Genomic DNA, 17,872 nt, shown 5'->3' with positions numbered 1-17,872 from the left:
AAAATGAAAACAGAATACTAATAATGCAGCCTCCACAATCCTCGTGATTCACTACTCATGAACCACTAGGTCACAACCTTGGACGTTAAACAAACTCTTCACGTAGAAGAGTTGCTAGAATAATCCTCTCTTAACAAGTATAGTGCCAAGAGGTACAAAATGCATAGAGAAACTGGATAGAAAGTCAAGAAAGACTGTATCACAGCATTGCGAATTACTATAACTAAATTGCTTTCAAGAAAAACATCCATATGCCTTGCTCCAAGAACAAACAGCTGCTTGCTCTAGAAAGAAACTTCAGCAAGAAAACCTTAAAATCAAAATTGTTTAATCTAACTCAAATTGCAAGGAATCTTAATATAATCTCGGCGCTTAAAACAAAAATATGGGGAACAAACAGACCAAGACAAATCTAATGCTAGTTATCTACTCTTCCTCAGCAATTCTTCCCTTCTCGCTGACATAGATACCATCAAGGAACTTACGGATATCTTTGTTCTTCACATGGCATTTCTGTAGAAAAAATAAAGAAGGTAAACTCAGTATGCAAGAACTTGAAATTCACTATAAAGAGTAAAGCACACATTACAGTAAAAATGTAATTAACAGAAAGAAAGGGAGCTTTACTTGGTTTATCAGGGCAGCTGATCGCGAGACAAGTTCAATGTCATTTCCATCCAAAACCAACTCATCCTTGACTTTCTCTGAGCGGACAACAGTGACACCGTCAAGCATATCAACTTTCCTCACCTGATACAGTCACAGCAAACAAGTCAGTCTCTTACAGGCTTGCACTTAATTTACATTCACAAGTGTAAGAGCCAAAATGTAAACATTCTCAAAGGTTTTTATTTAGATGTCCATCAAGCTGAAATCTGAGACAACAATGTGACGAGGACGACAGCATTCTAATCACTGAACACCAAGCATAGTAACCCGGTAAGAAGAGTGAAGATTAACATTAAAAGATCAGTTCTACATTCTCTAATTTTAAAAGAAGCGAGTAGTCCAATATACCAATCAATCTAGGACAACTCTTCTTTTGCTATGACCTACTAGGAGAAAACAGTTAAAAGAAAAACACTAAGAATGCCTTCTTAAAGGTATAATATCATTTTCTTAGTACCCTTTTTCACCGTTTGTATAATCTTGAAACAATCATATCAATACAATAAAGCACGTTGAAAGCTCATTAGTAGATAAATCGTGTATACAGTAAACCATGGTTAAGGGACATACAAAATCAATGATATTAGACTATTAGTCTTGCCATTTGACCTACACATGTTAAAGGGATGGATAGAGTCAACAATTTAAGCTTCATGAACTAAGGGCAGAATGCTTCTCAATGCTTTTTCACTTCCTATTTGAAAAGTCATCACCAAGAAGCTAATGAAATAGAAAAAGCCATGATCGAAGTGTATTTGGTAGGCATTAGTATCTAGGATTGGGGTAATTGTTTTCTCTAAGGAAAAATTCCCACCAAAGGAACAACTTGAGTTCCACCCATTAGTTGGAGAAGTCACTTTCCCTTACAAACACATCTCAACTCTTACAATAAATCAGAACTTAGACATTGCTAATATTATGTTGCTCAGATCCTTCAAAAGTAGTGATTTATCGAAGGACTAAACCAAGGTGGCAGCATCATTTACGAGAGTCTGAGCAACATAGCTTGAGTATATCATCAAAACCACTATCTTTATACCTTATGTAATGCACATTATAGTTCATACAAGTACCATATAAACCAAACACATGAAAATGATCCAGAAACATTTTTCACCTAAGCTAATTTCCACAAAAAGCACTTTCCTTTTAACCAAACAAACTCGATAGGAATACAAGAGCACCATGAATACTCAAATATTTAAATACCAACAACAGAGTTAAACAAATAGAAATTCAATTAAGTTATCATCAAAAAGCTAAATACATAACCAAAAAAAGAGACAAAAAGGGGAAAAATTTAACCTTTTTCTCGCCGAGAAAGTTACGGATCTCAATGGACTTATTCCCGCCGGTAATGGAAGCATTGATCGGAAAATGAGCATACACAAAACGCATCTTGTACCGGTACCCCTTAGTAACACCAGTGATCAGATTCTCCACATGACTAAGTGCTGTACGAATAGAAGCAGTAGCCTTGCGAGAACTAAACCAAGCATCAATTTTGAGCTTCTTCTTCCCAGTTTCTTCATCCTTAATGAGCTGAAAATCGAGATTTAGATGCTTAAAGTTTCTAGTAAGCTTTCCTCTTGGCCCTTCAATTTCAATTAGCTTTGCTTTCACTTTGATTGTTATCCCATCTGGGATGTCCATTGTTTCCGATGAGAGAATCGTCTTCATTTTTCGTTTTCTGTTCTCTCAGTCGGCGGCGTTTCAGTGAAAGAAAGCAAAAACCCTAAAAGGAGATTTGATGATGATGGAGAATTAGGGATTTTAATAAACCTAGAAATAATGTTTTGGGCTTTTTGAGATGAATGGGCCTTTAACATTATGGTCTAGCCCAAGATAATACCTTTTGCTGCGGCCCATTTCATGCACCGCTAATATTTAAAAATACATAATACATATACGTGTCATTTAACTTGGGTCTTGGCCTTAGCTGAGAGTTATGCCTTCTAATTTTGCGTGCGCATAAGTAGATACTTAAACTTGTATAAATTTGAACAATTAGACACATACGTCCTTTGTGGCATGTGACGTGTATTATGTCACGTAGGTCACGTGTATTAATTACTTGTTCAACTTTATACAAGTTTAAGTGTCTATTTGTGCACACCTAAAGTTAAAGGGCATAGATGCCAACTGAGCCCAAGTTAAAGGGCACGTTTATGTATTGTGTTATTGAAAAATTAGCCAAATCTCAAAATTAAAGTGGTAATATTTAACCACTCTTTAATACAACTATCAACATGCGCAGTTTCGTCTCACATAATGGAGTTTGGGGAGGATACAGTACGCACACTTTACCTCTACCTCAGAAGTAGACTAGTTGTTTATGATAGATCCTTCACTTAAGAAAAACAGTTCAAAGCAGTAAAAACAACAGATAGTAACAGAATAGTACAATAACAAAACAATACGATAGTCAACATAAGAGTACAATAACAAAACAATACGATAGTCAACAGAAGAGTACAACAACAAAACAATACGATAGTCAATAGAATAGTACAATAACAACAATACGATAGCCAAAGAATAAGAAACAACAGTTAGTAATAGAAAACAAAGGACAAGAAACTACAAGAATAATACTACAACTACAAATATGGACCGACATCAAGACAATGTATTCCTACCTATTAAACTTCTAACTCTAATATATATGTCCTCCATAACCTCATATCTAAGGTCATGTCCTCGATAAGCTTAGCACTCTTTGATGTGAAAAAAAGTTATTTGGATAGAATATCCTTATCTAAAAGATGGAAAATTTTCGACAATTAACATAATAGGTTGAAGTTCGAAATTTTTATAAGTGAAACTCAAAATATATTTTTCTCAACACGATATTTACCATTTAACACCAATACTGTTAAGTAGGCTAAACATCGTGTCTGATAAATAACATCATGTAAATTGAGACGAAGAAAACGTATATTATACAATACCATTATTAATTCCACGAGTGTCACAAGAAGTCTTAGAAACTTGTATATCTAATTGATAGGATTTCCAAGAAATTCAACTCCCAAATTCTAGACTTTGGAATTATTATTAAACAAGGTAAAACATTATTTTCATAGTATTAAATAGATTAGGACTAATTCCGTGTTCGGCTTTTTACTTAACAAAAAAGTCAAAAAGTCCATCCATACACTGAAAAGTACTAAATTTTGGAGAAGGAATCAGTCAACACACCATAATTATTGAAGTGGACAATTTCTAGGAAAGCAACTACATAAATAATAAAATAAAACAACTTTTATTAGTCTTTAGTTGCAATTTCTTTTTTATCTGCTACTCTATCGGATATAATATCTTTAAATCTCGCATAAAAAGTATTTTTTTTGAACTTTACTTATAAAATCATGCTAATATCTTTAAATTTCGCATATAAAGTACTTTCTTCAGACTCTACTTATAAAATCACGCTATATATGATTTAATACATAGGAGGAGGCAGCCTTTATGCTAAAGAAAAAACTTCCTATACATGTACAAAATAGGAAGAGTAATTCATAAAATTTACAAATATGTATATTGAGGTTCCGATTAATTCAAATTTGTGTCACTTAAGACTCACCCGAAACAAAAATACTTTCACAAATATTTATATTGAGGTTTCGACTAATTCAGATTTGTGTCACTCAACTAAAGCAAAAATACTTTTACAGATATTTATATTGAAGTTTCCACTAATTCAAATTTGTGTCAGTTAAGACTCAGCTAAAGCAATAATGTTGTCACAAATATTTATATCGAGGTTTCCACTAATTCAGATTTGCATCAACTAAAGCGAAAATGCTTCTAACAAGATTTTTCACACTAAAGGTTAAACCCGAGATCTCTGGTCGAGAAAATATCCATAATGCTCATTTCCATTTTCATTTTTATATGATTAGTCTTTATCATGAGTACCATATGTTTGATACTTTTACCCTGAGAATATCAAACTATGAAGAAGTCAAAAAATCATCAATATATAAACACAAAATTGAAACTTTTATTATAATTGCTTCAACAAATTACAAGAAAGTTGAGTTCTTAGCCTTACTAGTTTGACTGACCCCATTGCTACAAATAACTCAATAAGTTTAAAAAAGTGATATTTTCCTTCTTGATTTGCTAGGAAGTCTCTCAAGAATATCAAAATATGGAGAAAACCAATTTCAGAACATTTCTTGGTTTTGTATTAGTATTACTACTTAGCAGAATTTGTGTCTGTTGTGCTTCAGAGAGTGATGTTTATTGCTTGAAATCAATAAAAGATTCATTACATGACCCTTTCAATTCTTTGGGCTTTTGGGATTTCAGCAATGCTACTGAAGGTTTCATATGTAAATTTTCAGAAGTTCTTTGCTGGCATCCTGATGAGAATAAGGTACTGAGCCTCTCACTTTCAGGCTATGGATTAATAGGTGAGTTTCCTCGTGGCATTCAAAATTGTACAAGCTTGACAAGTTTAGATCTTTCAGGGAACAGCTTATATGGAACTATCCCTTCTGATATTTCAGCAATAGTTGAACATGTTACAATACTTGATCTCTCAAATAACACGTTTTCGGGTGATATACCACCTGATATAGCTAATTGTCAATACCTTAATGGTCTAAAGTTGGATAATAACTATCTAGAAGGTGAAATTCCAAGCAGAATAGGCTATTTGCCTCGCCTTAAGACGTTCAGTGTAGCCAACAATTACTTGACTGGGCCAGTGCCATTGTTTTATAGAGAAAGTATCACAGTTGAGAGTTTTGAAAACAATTCAGAGCTTTGTGGGAAGCCCTTGAAAGGATGTGAGGATTCTTCGATATGGAAACATGTAGATCATGCTTCGTTCATCAAAGCGTTTGTGATTGGTTGGGTACTTTTGTTTACATTGGTTTTAGTCCTTTGCTTATTTAAATTTCCTACCAAGGCTATCAACAAGATAGTCTCATTAAACATATGGAGGCTAGGGAAAAAGGAACATTTAACTTCAGGAAGTGAAGAGGAATTAAGCAGCCAACATAAGGTAAAGATCTTACTAAATTTGCTGCACTGCTTGTAGTCTGTAAAGTTACCTTTTCTTCTGTAGTTCTAATTTTGTGATTAGTCCTTGCTAGTCCATTATGTTATAAATTCTTTATTCGATCGATGATCAAACATGATAGCAATAAGGTTCTCAAGTTTCTGTTCTGTATATGTTCAAATGATTCAACTTGTTGTTTTAATTACAGATATTAAAGCTGGAGAAGTTTGTTACGAGAATGAACTTCACGGAGCTAGAAAATGCGACTTCTGGTTTTAGTGAAGACTATTTAGTAGGAAATGGAATGTTGGGCAAAGTGTACAAGGCAATTCTTCCAAATGGCTGGATACTTGCCATCAAGAAGCTCAATGACTGGGAGAATTTGGAAGACGAGTTTGTCTCGGAGATTACAACTCTTGGTGGTCTGAGACATCGGAACCTATTGCCTCTTATAGGTTTCTGTGCTGAAAAGCAAGAAAGACTTCTTGTTTACAAATACATGGCTAATGGAAGTCTTGATGAATGGCTGCACTCGAATGAAGTTAGCGCCAAAATTTTGGATTTCCCTCTGAGAGCTAAAATTGCACTTGGGATAGCGAAAGGCCTGGCTTGGCTTCATCATGGTTACGAATTGCACGTTACACATGGAAGCATAAGCACGCGATGTATCTTGCTAGATCAAAATCTTGAACCAAAAATATCCAACTTTTGGGAAGCAAAATTTTGGAGTAAGAATGATTCTGCATTAAGTTGGAGTCTTTTCCCAGTAGCTGAATATTCTGGTTTAGGCTCTTACAAGCAAGACATCTACTGTTTTGGTGTCGTGCTTCTCGAGCTGGTAACAGGGAAGGAACCACATGAATTGACTAGCTCAAGAAATCTATTCGATCACTCGCCTTGTCTACTTGATGCAGATAGAAATTTTCTTGGGAAAGGAGCTGATGATTTAATCCTCCAATTTCTTGAATTGGCTTGTGACTGTGTGAAGTTCTTTCCTAATGAAAGGCCAACAATGCTGGAAGTGTATGACAGACTCAAGAATATTTCTCAAGGTCGAAGGGACTGGATACAAAAGATACCATTATCAACCGATATTTCAAGTAAATATGACTAGTGCTTATGTTTTTATGGTTACTGAGAAAAACAAATTAGGAATACACTACATTAAAGCATGAAATCCGTGCTTCGAGTCTGTATGCTGATAGCTTCTGTTGCAACTTTAATATATATATATGAATACGTATATAATCTACAACATTGGAAAGCCTTACTGACTGCAGTTTTCAAGTCTGGCATTAACATCTTGCAGTTTCTTTAGTTAGATAGTTTTTATTTGCATATTGTAAAGAAGAGAAGTTGACTATGAATCTGCATATACTAATAGAACAAATCAATGGTATTTAATAGTTGACTTCATTGTGCTATATTGTGTAAGGTTGACAGAACAATATATAAATCATATTATTGAAAGCTTTCAGGCGGAGAAAATTCGTAGGAAGAAACTATACAATTGCTTACTTTTTCTTTTTTACCAATTCATTCAAAATCTTATAGTATATTGCTCATTTCCTCTTTATATATTCTGTTAATTCTTGTTTAATGAAATTCTCTTGTTTTATAATCCCCAAGTGTGCCATCCATTCTTATTTGTCTATTCACTTATTCCAACTTCCATATGTTTGAAAATTCTGTGATGAGAACATCAAACCAAGAATTCAAGAATCATCGCTAAATGAAGACAAAAATTGAAACTTTGTCATTGCTACAATATGTGTGAACCATGGAGAAAACCAATTCCAGAACAAGACCTTTCTTTTTCATCTGCGCATTTCTTGGCTTTCTATTGATATTACTTAGCAGAATTTGTGTCTGCAGTGCTGCAGAAAGTGATTTGTATTGCTTGAAATCAATAAAAGATTCATTACAAGATCCTTGTAATTCCTTGGGCTCTTGGGATTTCAGCAATGTTACCGAAGGCTTCATCTGCCAATTTAGAGGAATTGAATGCTGGCATGATTATGAGAATAAGGTAATGAACATTAGACTTTCAGACTCAGGACTAATAGGTGAGTTTCCACAAGGCATTCGAAATTGTACAAGTTTGATTGGTTTAGATCTTTCAGACAACAACTTGTATGGAACTATCCCTTCAGATATTTCCGTAATAGTTGAACATGTTACAACACTTGATCTCTCAAGTAACAAGTTTTCTGGCAATATACCACCTGACATAGCTAATTGTGAATACCTTAACTTTCTAATGTTGAACAACAATAATCTAGGAGGTGAAATTCCAAGTAGAATTGGTTCTCTATCTCGCCTTAATACATTCAGCGTAGCCAACAATAACTTGACAGGGCCAGTGCCATCATTTGTTAACATACAAATCACAGCTCACAGTTTTGCAAACAATTCAGAACTTTGTGGGAAGCCCTTGAAAGAATGTGAGTATTATGAGGATTCTTGGATTTGGAAACATGTAGATCGTGCTTCATTTATCGAGGCATTTGTGTGTGGTTGGGTACTTTTCTTTACATTAGTTTTAGTCCTTTGCTTCTTTAAATTTCCTGTCAAGGTTATCAACAAGATAGTCTCATTAAACATATGGAAGCTGAGGAAAGAGGACTTAACTTCAGGAAGTGAAGAGGATTTAAGCAGCCACCAGAAGGTAAAGATTTTGCTAACTTTCCGTCTTTTCTCCTGCATTGTTAAGATACATATTTTTGCTGTAGCTCTAGTTTAGTTATTAGTCCTTACAAATCCATCATGGTATATATTCTTGACTAAAGAGATGAATCGAGGTATAAATTCTTTATTCGATGATCGAATGTGATTGAAGTAAGCTTCTCAAATTTCTGTTCTGTTCTGTGTATGTTCCAATGATTCAACTTGCTGTTTTACAGATATTAATGTTGGAGAAGTTTGTTACAAGAATGAGCTTCACCGAGCTGGAAAATGCAACTTCTGATTTTAGTGAAGATTATTTGGTAGGTAATGGAATGTTGGGCAAAGTGTACAAAGCAATTCTACCAAATGACTGGACACTTGCAATCAAGAAGCTGAATGACTCAGAGAACTTGGAGGACGAGTTTGTCTCGGAGATTACAACTCTTGGTGGTCTGAGGCATCGGAACCTATTGCCTCTTATAGGTTTCTGTGTTGAAAGGGAAAAAAAACTTCTCGTTTACAAATACATGTTTAATGGAAATCTTCATGAATGGCTGCACTCGAACGAAGACAAGGCCAAGATTTTAGACTTCCGTCTTAGAGTTAAAATTGCACTTGGGATAGCAAAAGGTGTAGCTTGGCTTCATCATGGTTACAAATTGCACGTTGCACACGGAAGCATAAGCACACGATGTATCTTGCTAGATCAAAATTTTGAGCCCAAAATATCCAACTTTTGGGAAGCAAAAATTTGGAGTAAGAATGATACAGCATTAAGTTGGAGTCTTTTCCCAGTAGCTGAATATTCATGTTTAGGTTCTTACAAGAAAGACATCTACTGCTTTGGCGTCCTGCTTCTCGAGCTGGTTACAGGGAAGGAACCGCATGAATTGACAAGCTCGAGAAATCTGTTTGATCACTCGCCTTGTCTACTTGATGCAGATAAAGATTTGCTTGGGAAAGGAATCAACGATTTGATCCTCGAATTTCTAGAGTTATCTTGTGACTGTGTGAAGTTCTTTCCTAATGAAAGGCCAACAATGCTGAAAGTTTATGACAAACTCAAGACAATTTCTCAAGGTCGAAACGACGACTAGGTATAGAAAACTCCCTTACATTCAACTGGCATTTGAAGTCTATATATAGGACTAGTACTATTGTTTATAGTTTACACTATTGGAAAGTTATATTGATTGCATTTGTGGTTTTTAAAAGAATCTACTGATGCTGCATTGACTAGTTAACTTCAACCCCTGTACCTTTAACTAGAGGTCTCGAGTTTGAGTCCCTAGGGGCTAGGAATGGAAAAAATCACGTTGAGAGCGCTGCTCCTAGAAATGGACCCTTCAATGCCGCGAATTTGACTTTAATGGGGCCCTTGATTCCCCTGCTACTTGATCAGTAATATGTATTAGATGCTAACTACATTATTGAGTCTACTCAGATTGAGGCACCTAGATTGAGGCCACTATATGTGTGTTTTGATAACATATTTGGATGATAGTTCAGATAGAAAATTCCACGAAACTCAAAAAAATCAAAATATTGTAAGTGCGTTTTTGACCCTTCACTCAATATTTATACTAATAAGGAATTTTAAACAACGGTCGACTAGCTACTAATTAACCCTCTACCATCCTCAATATCCATATCCTCCTATTTAGAGTTACATACATTTATTTTAGCATTTAATCAAATATCGTTTCTAGTTTGATCATCGCAGATGAACTTACTGTTAAGTTTTATATGACATGAATCTGAATTAATCGTCCTGAACACCAAAGGATTAAAAACAATATTTTTAAAATTATATGTAGCAAATGATCATGCCATATTCATATTGTAACTTTTGTACCAAAAAGGTGCACATTTTTTGTGTACCATGTCTCCTCTTTTTGTTAAGCTTAAGCAACTTGAAACGACTTTATATTACTTGACGTGTTCCTTTTTTTTTTTATCCCAAATGTAACTTGACGTGTTTAATCTCTATTTTCAATCATCATTAAACTTGTAGGTCAAGGAAAACATTATTTGTATTTTGTGTCAATTAGACTTGTATATTTTTTTTTTAAATAAAAATAAATTAGACTTGTATATTAGAAAAATGTGTACTTGTTTTTATGTGTTTCATAATGGTGTAATTGATACGATGTAAATACACATAACTCAAATTTAAAAAGAAACTTTTGGTAAATCCATCTTTTTTAAATTAAAAAAAAAGTTGATCAGCAGATACTAGTAAGTAATTTTTTTTTTATCTTTAATTAGAGATTTTAGCTTCGTGTTCATGTATGAAATTGCCTATGGTAAGGTATGTTTTTTCCTTTACGATGACATTTTTCGATGCGAATCTGAATTAGTCGAGCCGAAAAATCCAAAAAAAAAAATAAAAGAAAATCCTAGTATATTTATTACATGATGGTGCAGCATCCCCCTCCCCCCCAAACCCCACCACCACGATGATGCACATACTCAGCCGTTATTCTTTCACAAACAGTGATAATGTCATCAACTTCTCTTTGGACAAACAAGAAAATTGTGAGGAAAACATACTATTTTATAAATAAAAAAATTAAATTTTTTTATGTAAACAATCAATTGAACTATTAAGATTCGCCATGTTTGGAATTTTTTTCTCAATTTTATCTAGCTCAAAATTTGAACTTTTTGTAGTTTCCTTTTATGTTTTGATGATTATTATTAATAAAAAAGATCAAATAGGTATGGATATTTTTATTTAGAAAAACTTATAGTGTGTTTGTCCAAATTTTAATTATTTATTTTAAAAAGTGATTTTTAATAATATACTCCATTCTTTTCGGATATATATGGCACATTCCGAATTTGGAGAGTCGAATTTTCTTATTTTTGATTATGAATTCTACGTATAATCTCTAAGTTTATTAAATAAAATTTATATATTTGAAAACTACATAAAAAGTACTACAAATCACAATAATTAATAATCCAAAATATTTAAAAGACATAAAAGAAAAACTCATTTGGCTCTTGAAATGAAAAAGACACCTAAAAGTCAATAATTTGTGTTTGATCAATGTTCCAAAAGTGTTTTGCGGAAAAATAACTTCTACTACTGCTCAAAAATATTCACAAAAACTTAGTAAACATCTTAATTTTCTAAAATAAGCATATTTTTTTAAAAATAAATAAAAATAAACAGTGTATTAATTCCAAAGCTAAATGGTTTTCCTATAATTGTGTAAACCTGTCGTGGCCATGTAGCACTATAAAATAGGATATAAATTGTTCATGCCTAAAAAGTCAATTAACTGAATTAATAAAGCTTAATAAAGAACCGTTTTATATGAAAAAAGATGCTTTTATATATATATATATATTCTTCTCTTTTTCTTGAACAAGTTCCCGTTTAATTTTTCATAACCAACTTTCACTTTATGTCATATAAAAAAATCATTTCGTATTAAATTATTTGTCGTATAATATATACGTCCCTTAAAAAAAATATTAAAATGAAAAATAATTAATTTTATCTCAAACTTTTAAAAATGAAAAATTATTTGAGACAACTGTTATTAAAAATCATGACAGATAATTTAAGACGGGGAATATTTTTTTCTGTTTAATAAATCGAAAAAGAAAAAAACATTTCAGGTCATTGACCATATTATGTGCCAAATTAAGCTCAAATGGTTTTCTTTAGCTTATTGCTAAAAAAAACTTTTTGTTAGTACAATTTTTTTTTTGGGCTAAACTCTTTAACATGTGACCAAAGAATATTTTTCTAATTGCCTTCTCTTTTCTCAAAATTTTCATTTTTTAAAGTAAGTTACACTGGAAAAAAAAACAGTTTTTCTTGCTTTTTTTTATTCCATAAAAAGATCATTCTTTTATGAAGTGGAAAACTGAAGAAGTTATAAATTAAAGCTCATAACTCAGAAACTGCTCATAATTCTCAACTCTTGAAATCTTCTCTATTTTTTTTTTTAATTTTTTAATTTTCATATTTCATCAAGAAACATGAAAATTAACAACCCCTTTTCTTCAATTCTTCTAATTTCATTTTTTTCAATTTTTTTCACTAAATCCATAGCTGATGTTATGTTTTTAAATGTTATAAACTTTGGTGCAAAATCAGATAGCAAAACAGACTCATCATATGCATTTTCATCTGCTTGGGACTTAGCTTGTAACTCTTCAAAATCATCAACAATTTATGTACCAAAAGGGAATTTTTTAGTTAAACAAGTATATTTTAAAGGAAAATGCAACAACAATGCCATAATTTTTCGTATCGATGGCACAATCGTAGCGCCTTTCGATTATAATGTGATTGGAAATGAAAAAAATTGGATTTTATTTCAAGGTGTTGATGGTGTTTCAATTCTTGGTGGTAATCTTGATGGCCAAGGATCTGGTTTGTGGACTTGCAAAAGTTCTAGCAAGAACTGCCCCAGAGGGGCTACGGTACGTTTAACTTATATATATTGACAGTATCACAGTAACGTACTTTGTTTTCTATGTTAGTACTAATCTCACTTTTTTATGAACGGTTACATATAGTTATGATCTTTTAGATAACCTGAGAGTATTACTTAAAAATTTCTTTCCTTTTTAGCAATAACTGTTCTAGGGGAGAATTTTAACTTATATACACTGACAACATAAAGAACGTAACTATATGTACTACTTTATCATGTTATAGCAAGTAACTTGTTGTTACGTATAAATATCTTTTAGATAATTTGATATCGTGATATAGGTTGATCAAAGACTGTTCATTACTAAAAAAATTATCAGTTTTCTTTATGAGTGTAACGTTTCCTTCAAATAAGGATAAATGTGTACTTTATGTGAATAACTGTCAAGACATTTTCTACATTGTTATTTATGGTTTATTAATTTTTTTGTATTAATTAAGTTCTGCTTTTTGAACTAAATTTAAAAATTGTTATTGTTTTCTTGCTACTTTTTGCAGACTCTGGGATTTTCAAACTCTAACAATGTATCGATAACGGGGCTAACTTCATTGAACAGCCAAATGTTTCATATTGTCATCAATGGTTGCAAAAATGTGAAGTTGCAAGGTGTTAAGGTTTATGCCCCGGGAGAAAGCCCGAATACTGATGGAATTCATGTTCAATTATCGTCTGATATCTCAATCTTGAACTCAATAATCAGTACTGGAGATGATTGCGTATCCATTGGTCCAGGAACTACTAATTTATGGATCCAAAATGTCGCGTGTGGCCCTGGCCATGGAATCAGGTAATGTTAGTGTTAAGGTCTGTCAAGTCGTTCAAATGATATTTATAGGTAAACCTCTTGAAAATGTGACACCTGTCATATTGAAAATAAGACATGTAACCTGTTACAACAGGTAAATGTGACGTGAATGTAGGACCTGTAGTCTTGAAAATAAGACATGTGACGTTCTATTCTACAACATGTAAAAAATTTCAAACTGATGATGTATATAACTTAAACTCCGTGTATTTTGTGCAGCATTGGAAGTTTAGCAAAGGATTTCGAAGAAGCAGGGGTGCAAAATGTGACAGTAAAATCAGTTATGTTTATGAACACACAAAATGGTGTGAGGATCAAAACATGGGGCAGACCAAGTACTGGATTTGTCAACAATGTACTATTCCAGCACGTTACGATGATTGATGTACAAAATCCTATTGTTATCGATCAAAATTACTGTCCGTACAACAAAAATTGTCCAGGACAAGTCTCGGGTGTGAAAGTAAGTGATGTTACATATCAAGATATACATGGAAGCTCAGCAACACGAGTCGCGATGAAATTTGATTGCAGTAAGAGAAATCCATGTAAAGGAATAAAATTGGAAGATGTTAATCTGAGTTATAAGAATGAACCAGCTGCTGAAGCTTCATGTGCTAATGTTGCAGGAACAACTACTGGTGTAATTCAACCTACTAGTTGTTTGTAAGGGAAAATTCGAGAAAAAATTATTCATTTTTTTCGTATATTTAGCTTAGCTTTGCCATTTTTACCTTTCGAATTAGAAAAGTTTACCTGAGTCTATAGCGCGATTTGAAAGTGAAATTGTTGTCTCACTATTCATTTTAATAGAATGTCTTTCTACTTTCGTCTATTTGAAGTTTCAATTATATACAATTGACTAAAACCAGAAGTCGCGATTTTCAGCTCCTTGAAGCTCATTGAACAGAACAGAACAGAACGAACGTTAACCAGGTTATTGCTATGACATTAGTTCATCGTTATATAGAATTTATATGCGGATTTGTTAGGATGAATAAAAATCAATAGAACATCAACAACCAGAATATATATATAGTAGTAATACATTATACAAAAGAATCGAAAAATACAGTTAATAAGTTGGAGCCTAACTAGGCCAGACTCCAAACAAGTAACAGAACAAATAAAAATTACATTACATTACATTCATTTTTTTCTTCTTCTTCTAGGTACATATTGCAAATTTAATATTCGTATATGAGTGTATTTCTTGGTTATATTCGTATACATAATGTGTAATTTTTGTTGTTATTTATAAGCAGCTAGTAAGTTCTTTGAAACCAGAAGCTTTTCCTGCAGCATTAACACATGAAGCTTCAGCGCGACCATTTTTATAACTAAGATTTACATTGTCAAGTGTTATTCCAGAACATGGATTCGTTTTGCTACAATCTAATTTCACTGCAACTTCTGTAGCCGATGTTCCATGTATGTCTTGATACGTTACATCACTTATCTTCACACCCGATCCCTAAAAAAAACAGAAAATATGTAATGCAATTAATTAGATTAAGGTAAAGGAACACGCGATTCATCTTATTTTATCATAATTCTGATGAATTAGTACCTGATGAGGACAACTTTCATGATTAGGACAGTAGTTTTGGTCTATGATTATCGGGTTTTGAACGTTAGACATAACGATATGTTGAAACAGAACATGTCTAACAAAGCCACTACTAGGCCTTGCCCAAGTTTTTACCCTCACACCATTCTGTGTCCCCGTGAAGGTAACCGTCTTAACTGTCACATTTTGTACTCCTTGCTCTTTCGATTCCCAACCTAAGCTTCCAATACTACACAAATATCGAGATTTGGACATACATTTTAGTCGAAAAAAGATGAATCAAACATAAGGAATTAATCATTGATATGTTGTGTTTCAAACCTAATTCCATGGCCAGGGCCACAAGCAATGCCTTCAATCCATAAGTTAGAGTTTCCAGGGCCAATAGAGATACAATCATCTCCAGTACCAATATTCGAGTTCCTAATACTCACTCCTGAAGATGATTGTACATGAATTCCATCAGTATTAGGGCTATTTCCTGGAGCTAACACCTTCACTCCTTGTAGGTTCGCGTTATTGCAACCATCTACTAAGATATGGAACATTTGGCTATTTTGTACAGTTACTCCGTTCATTACAATATTGTTTGAGTTGTAAAAAGCTAGAGCCTGAAACCAAAATTTAACGTAAAATATGAAAACATTGTTCAAAACCAAACATTTTAAAAAACATTTTCCATGGAAAACATAACGTACTGTAGTTCCTTTAGGGCAAGTCTTTTTGGAGTTTTTGCAAGTCCAAAGACTAGCACCTTGACCATCAAAAATTCCACCATAGATAGAAACTCCATTGACCTTTTCAAATGTTATCCAATTTCCATCATTGCCAATCACATTATAATCAGAAGGAGCTAAGAGAGTTCCATCGATACGTATAGTAATAGCGTTACGTTTGCATGTTTGACCATTAAAGTATGCCTTGCGAATCAAGTAAATTCCACGTGGCACATAAATAGTGGATGCGCTCGTAGAAGCACATGCTGATCCCCATGCACTTAAAAATGCTTTTGATGAGTCTGTTTTGCCATTGGATTTTGCTCCATAATTTTGGACATTGTAAATGGTATTGGATGCTAATGATAAGTTGAAGAAAAAGAAGAAGAAAATTGCTAAGGGACTCATTTTGCTAAGGGGAATTTGGTACAAAGATTTAAGAGGGATTTAAAGGATTAATTAATTGATCAAATGGATAGGTGAATGGTGATGAGGAATTGGAGTAGTTTAGAGGGATATTTATAGAAGTAAAAAAAGAAGAAGATATTTTTATCAATGAAAGTTAGGTGTTTCAAATAATATTTGGTCATGTTGGGATTTGGGGAAATGAGACTTTAAAATTACAGTCCAATAATATAAGTAATCACATGAGGCCAAAATCAACAAAATGTTGGCACGGGTGGGGAGGGAATTAGTAGTAGTGATTGGGGAATAAGTTATTTCTAAATTAATTATTTTGGGATTAGTTATATTAGAATTTTTTATTTCATTTTTAAGTGGGATAAAAATAACGCTACGATCTCGAGATAAGGTATTTCTGAATTAATTATCTTGGAATTAGTTATTCCAGAAATTTTTATTTCACTCTCAATGTGGGATAAAAACAACACTGCGATCTCGAGATAAGTTATTTCTAAATTAATTATCTCGGGATTAGTTATCCCAGGAATTTTTATGTCACTCTCAATGTGGGATAAAAATAAGACTACGATCTCGAGATAAGTTATTTCTAAATTAATTATATCGGAATTAGTTATTCCAGAAATTTTTATTTCACTCTCAATGTGGGATAAAAATAACACTACAATCCCAAAAAAGTTATCCTACATTTTTATCCTAACCAAATATAGAATAAACTCATTCTAAAATTAATTCCAGAATCAGTTTTCTCTTATTCCTCACACCAAGTCCTAACTGTCTTATTATAACTAGATAATGTTGCCCGTGCATAGCACGGGCCCAATAATATAAATGGTATATTTTGGGGCTAATAACTGAGTTTTTGAAGCGATTGTTTGCGTGAATAAAGGAATAAGTTTTTTTTATCACAAATCTGTATTTTGTTTGACGCTATTTAAGGCATAATAAGACTACCCACATACAACATTTTTGAAATATTTTATGTTGTCAATTATCATGATTTATAGTATTTTACGCAATTTTTAAATATAAAAATAAAATAAAAAATAAGACAAATAAATTAAAATGGACCCAATATATGTTATTTTTGTTGTCTAAATTTATGTGACACAAATGAAATTTGGAGAGTCATCCAAATTTTCAATTTTTTTTAAAAATGTTTGAAGTTATTAATTATTGTGATTTATAATATTTTTATGTAACTTTGAAATAATGTACATTACTGGTCACTTTGTCCTAATTTATGTGATATGGATAAAATTACAAAATTAACCCTTTTAAAATGTCTTTCAGATATTTTAAGTTGTTAATTATTATTATTTATAATACTTTTTTGGTAATTTTAAAATGATATGTGTTATTTTTTCTGTCCCAATATATGTGAGCCTGATAGAATTCTGAGAGTCAACCTATGTTATTATATAGCTTTTAAATATTTTAAAGCTTTTTAAGTCATTTGTAAATGATATATGTTGCTTCCTTGATTGGGACTTTTCCATTTGTGACACATATATAGATATTTGGTGCCCGGGCCAGCACGGGCCCAATAAG

The 17,872-nt window shown here is 32.7% G+C and overlaps 5 protein-coding genes across 5 annotated transcripts; 3 read left to right on the top strand and 2 right to left on the bottom strand.

The window, feature by feature from the left end:
- Positions 1-214: 214 nt before the first annotated feature.
- Positions 215-2,374, bottom strand: LOC102599440 (60S ribosomal protein L9-1-like). Its single transcript, NM_001287885.1, is given in 3 exon segments — positions 215-513; positions 628-750; positions 1,975-2,374. Coding segments are annotated over 3 exon segments (585 nt in total). The 5' UTR covers positions 2,350-2,374; the 3' UTR covers positions 215-426.
- Positions 2,375-4,594: 2,220 nt separating this feature from the next.
- Positions 4,595-6,935, top strand: LOC102599117 (probably inactive leucine-rich repeat receptor-like protein kinase At5g48380). The gene is made up of 2 exons (XM_006342367.2): positions 4,595-5,686; positions 5,892-6,935. Exons 1-2 carry the CDS (start codon positions 4,826-4,828, stop codon positions 6,795-6,797), a joined length of 1,767 nt encoding a protein of 588 aa, XP_006342429.1. The 5' UTR covers positions 4,595-4,825; the 3' UTR covers positions 6,798-6,935.
- A 528-nt stretch (positions 6,936-7,463) lies between these two features.
- Positions 7,464-9,447, top strand: LOC107059752 (probably inactive leucine-rich repeat receptor-like protein kinase At5g48380). Its single transcript, XM_015306649.1, has 3 exons — positions 7,464-8,204; positions 8,259-8,351; positions 8,587-9,447. Exons 1-3 carry the CDS (start codon positions 7,464-7,466, stop codon positions 9,445-9,447), a joined length of 1,695 nt encoding a protein of 564 aa, XP_015162135.1.
- Positions 9,448-12,349: 2,902 nt separating this feature from the next.
- On the top strand, positions 12,350-14,285 carry LOC102598783 (polygalacturonase-like). The gene is made up of 3 exons (XM_006342366.1): positions 12,350-12,796; positions 13,308-13,597; positions 13,835-14,285. Exons 1-3 carry the CDS (start codon positions 12,350-12,352, stop codon positions 14,283-14,285), a joined length of 1,188 nt encoding a protein of 395 aa, XP_006342428.1.
- Positions 14,286-14,870: 585 nt separating this feature from the next.
- LOC102598444 (polygalacturonase-like) lies at positions 14,871-16,309 on the bottom strand. The gene is made up of 4 exons (XM_006342365.1): positions 15,884-16,309; positions 15,507-15,796; positions 15,186-15,414; positions 14,871-15,089 (listed from the first exon to the last, which is right to left on the bottom strand). Exons 1-4 carry the CDS (start codon positions 16,307-16,309, stop codon positions 14,871-14,873), a joined length of 1,164 nt encoding a protein of 387 aa, XP_006342427.1.
- Between the last annotated feature and the right edge of the window lie 1,563 nt (positions 16,310-17,872).

The sequence above is a fragment of the Solanum tuberosum genome, unplaced genomic scaffold (assembly GCF_000226075.1).
Source record: "Solanum tuberosum cultivar DM 1-3 516 R44 unplaced genomic scaffold, SolTub_3.0 scf00034, whole genome shotgun sequence".
Lineage (NCBI taxonomy): Eukaryota > Viridiplantae > Streptophyta > Magnoliopsida > Solanales > Solanaceae > Solanum > Solanum tuberosum.
The sequence above is the reverse complement of the archived record's forward strand: the minus strand, read 5'-3'. Positions and strand labels throughout refer to the sequence as shown.

What these genes read in the sequence shown, in the direction of transcription:
- LOC102599117 (XM_006342367.2), top strand. Translation starts at nt 4,826, where the DNA reads ATGGAGAAAACCAATTTCAGAACATTTCTTGGTTTTGTATTAGTATTA. An exon ending in AATTAAGCAGCCAACATAAG is followed by an intron (nt 5,687 to 5,891) that starts GTAAAGATCTTA and finishes TTTTAATTACAG; the next exon opens with ATATTAAAGCTGGAGAAGTT.
- LOC107059752 (XM_015306649.1), top strand. Translation starts at nt 7,464, where the DNA reads ATGGAGAAAACCAATTCCAGAACAAGACCTTTCTTTTTCATCTGCGCA. An exon ending in AGGCATTTGTGTGTGGTTGG is followed by an intron (nt 8,205 to 8,258) that starts GTACTTTTCTTT and finishes TTTCCTGTCAAG; the next exon opens with GTTATCAACAAGATAGTCTC. An exon ending in ATTTAAGCAGCCACCAGAAG is followed by an intron (nt 8,352 to 8,586) that starts GTAAAGATTTTG and finishes GCTGTTTTACAG; the next exon opens with ATATTAATGTTGGAGAAGTT.
- LOC102598783 (XM_006342366.1), top strand. Translation starts at nt 12,350, where the DNA reads ATGAAAATTAACAACCCCTTTTCTTCAATTCTTCTAATTTCATTTTTT. An exon ending in ACTGCCCCAGAGGGGCTACG is followed by an intron (nt 12,797 to 13,307) that starts GTACGTTTAACT and finishes TACTTTTTGCAG; the next exon opens with ACTCTGGGATTTTCAAACTC. An exon ending in GGCCCTGGCCATGGAATCAG is followed by an intron (nt 13,598 to 13,834) that starts GTAATGTTAGTG and finishes TATTTTGTGCAG; the next exon opens with CATTGGAAGTTTAGCAAAGG.
- LOC102598444 (XM_006342365.1), bottom strand. Translation starts at nt 16,309, where the DNA reads ATGAGTCCCTTAGCAATTTTCTTCTTCTTTTTCTTCAACTTATCATTA. An exon ending in GGCCCTGGCCATGGAATTAG is followed by an intron (nt 15,415 to 15,506) that starts GTTTGAAACACA and finishes ATATTTGTGTAG; the next exon opens with TATTGGAAGCTTAGGTTGGG. An exon ending in ATGAAAGTTGTCCTCATCAG is followed by an intron (nt 15,090 to 15,185) that starts GTACTAATTCAT and finishes TGTTTTTTTTAG; the next exon opens with GGATCGGGTGTGAAGATAAG.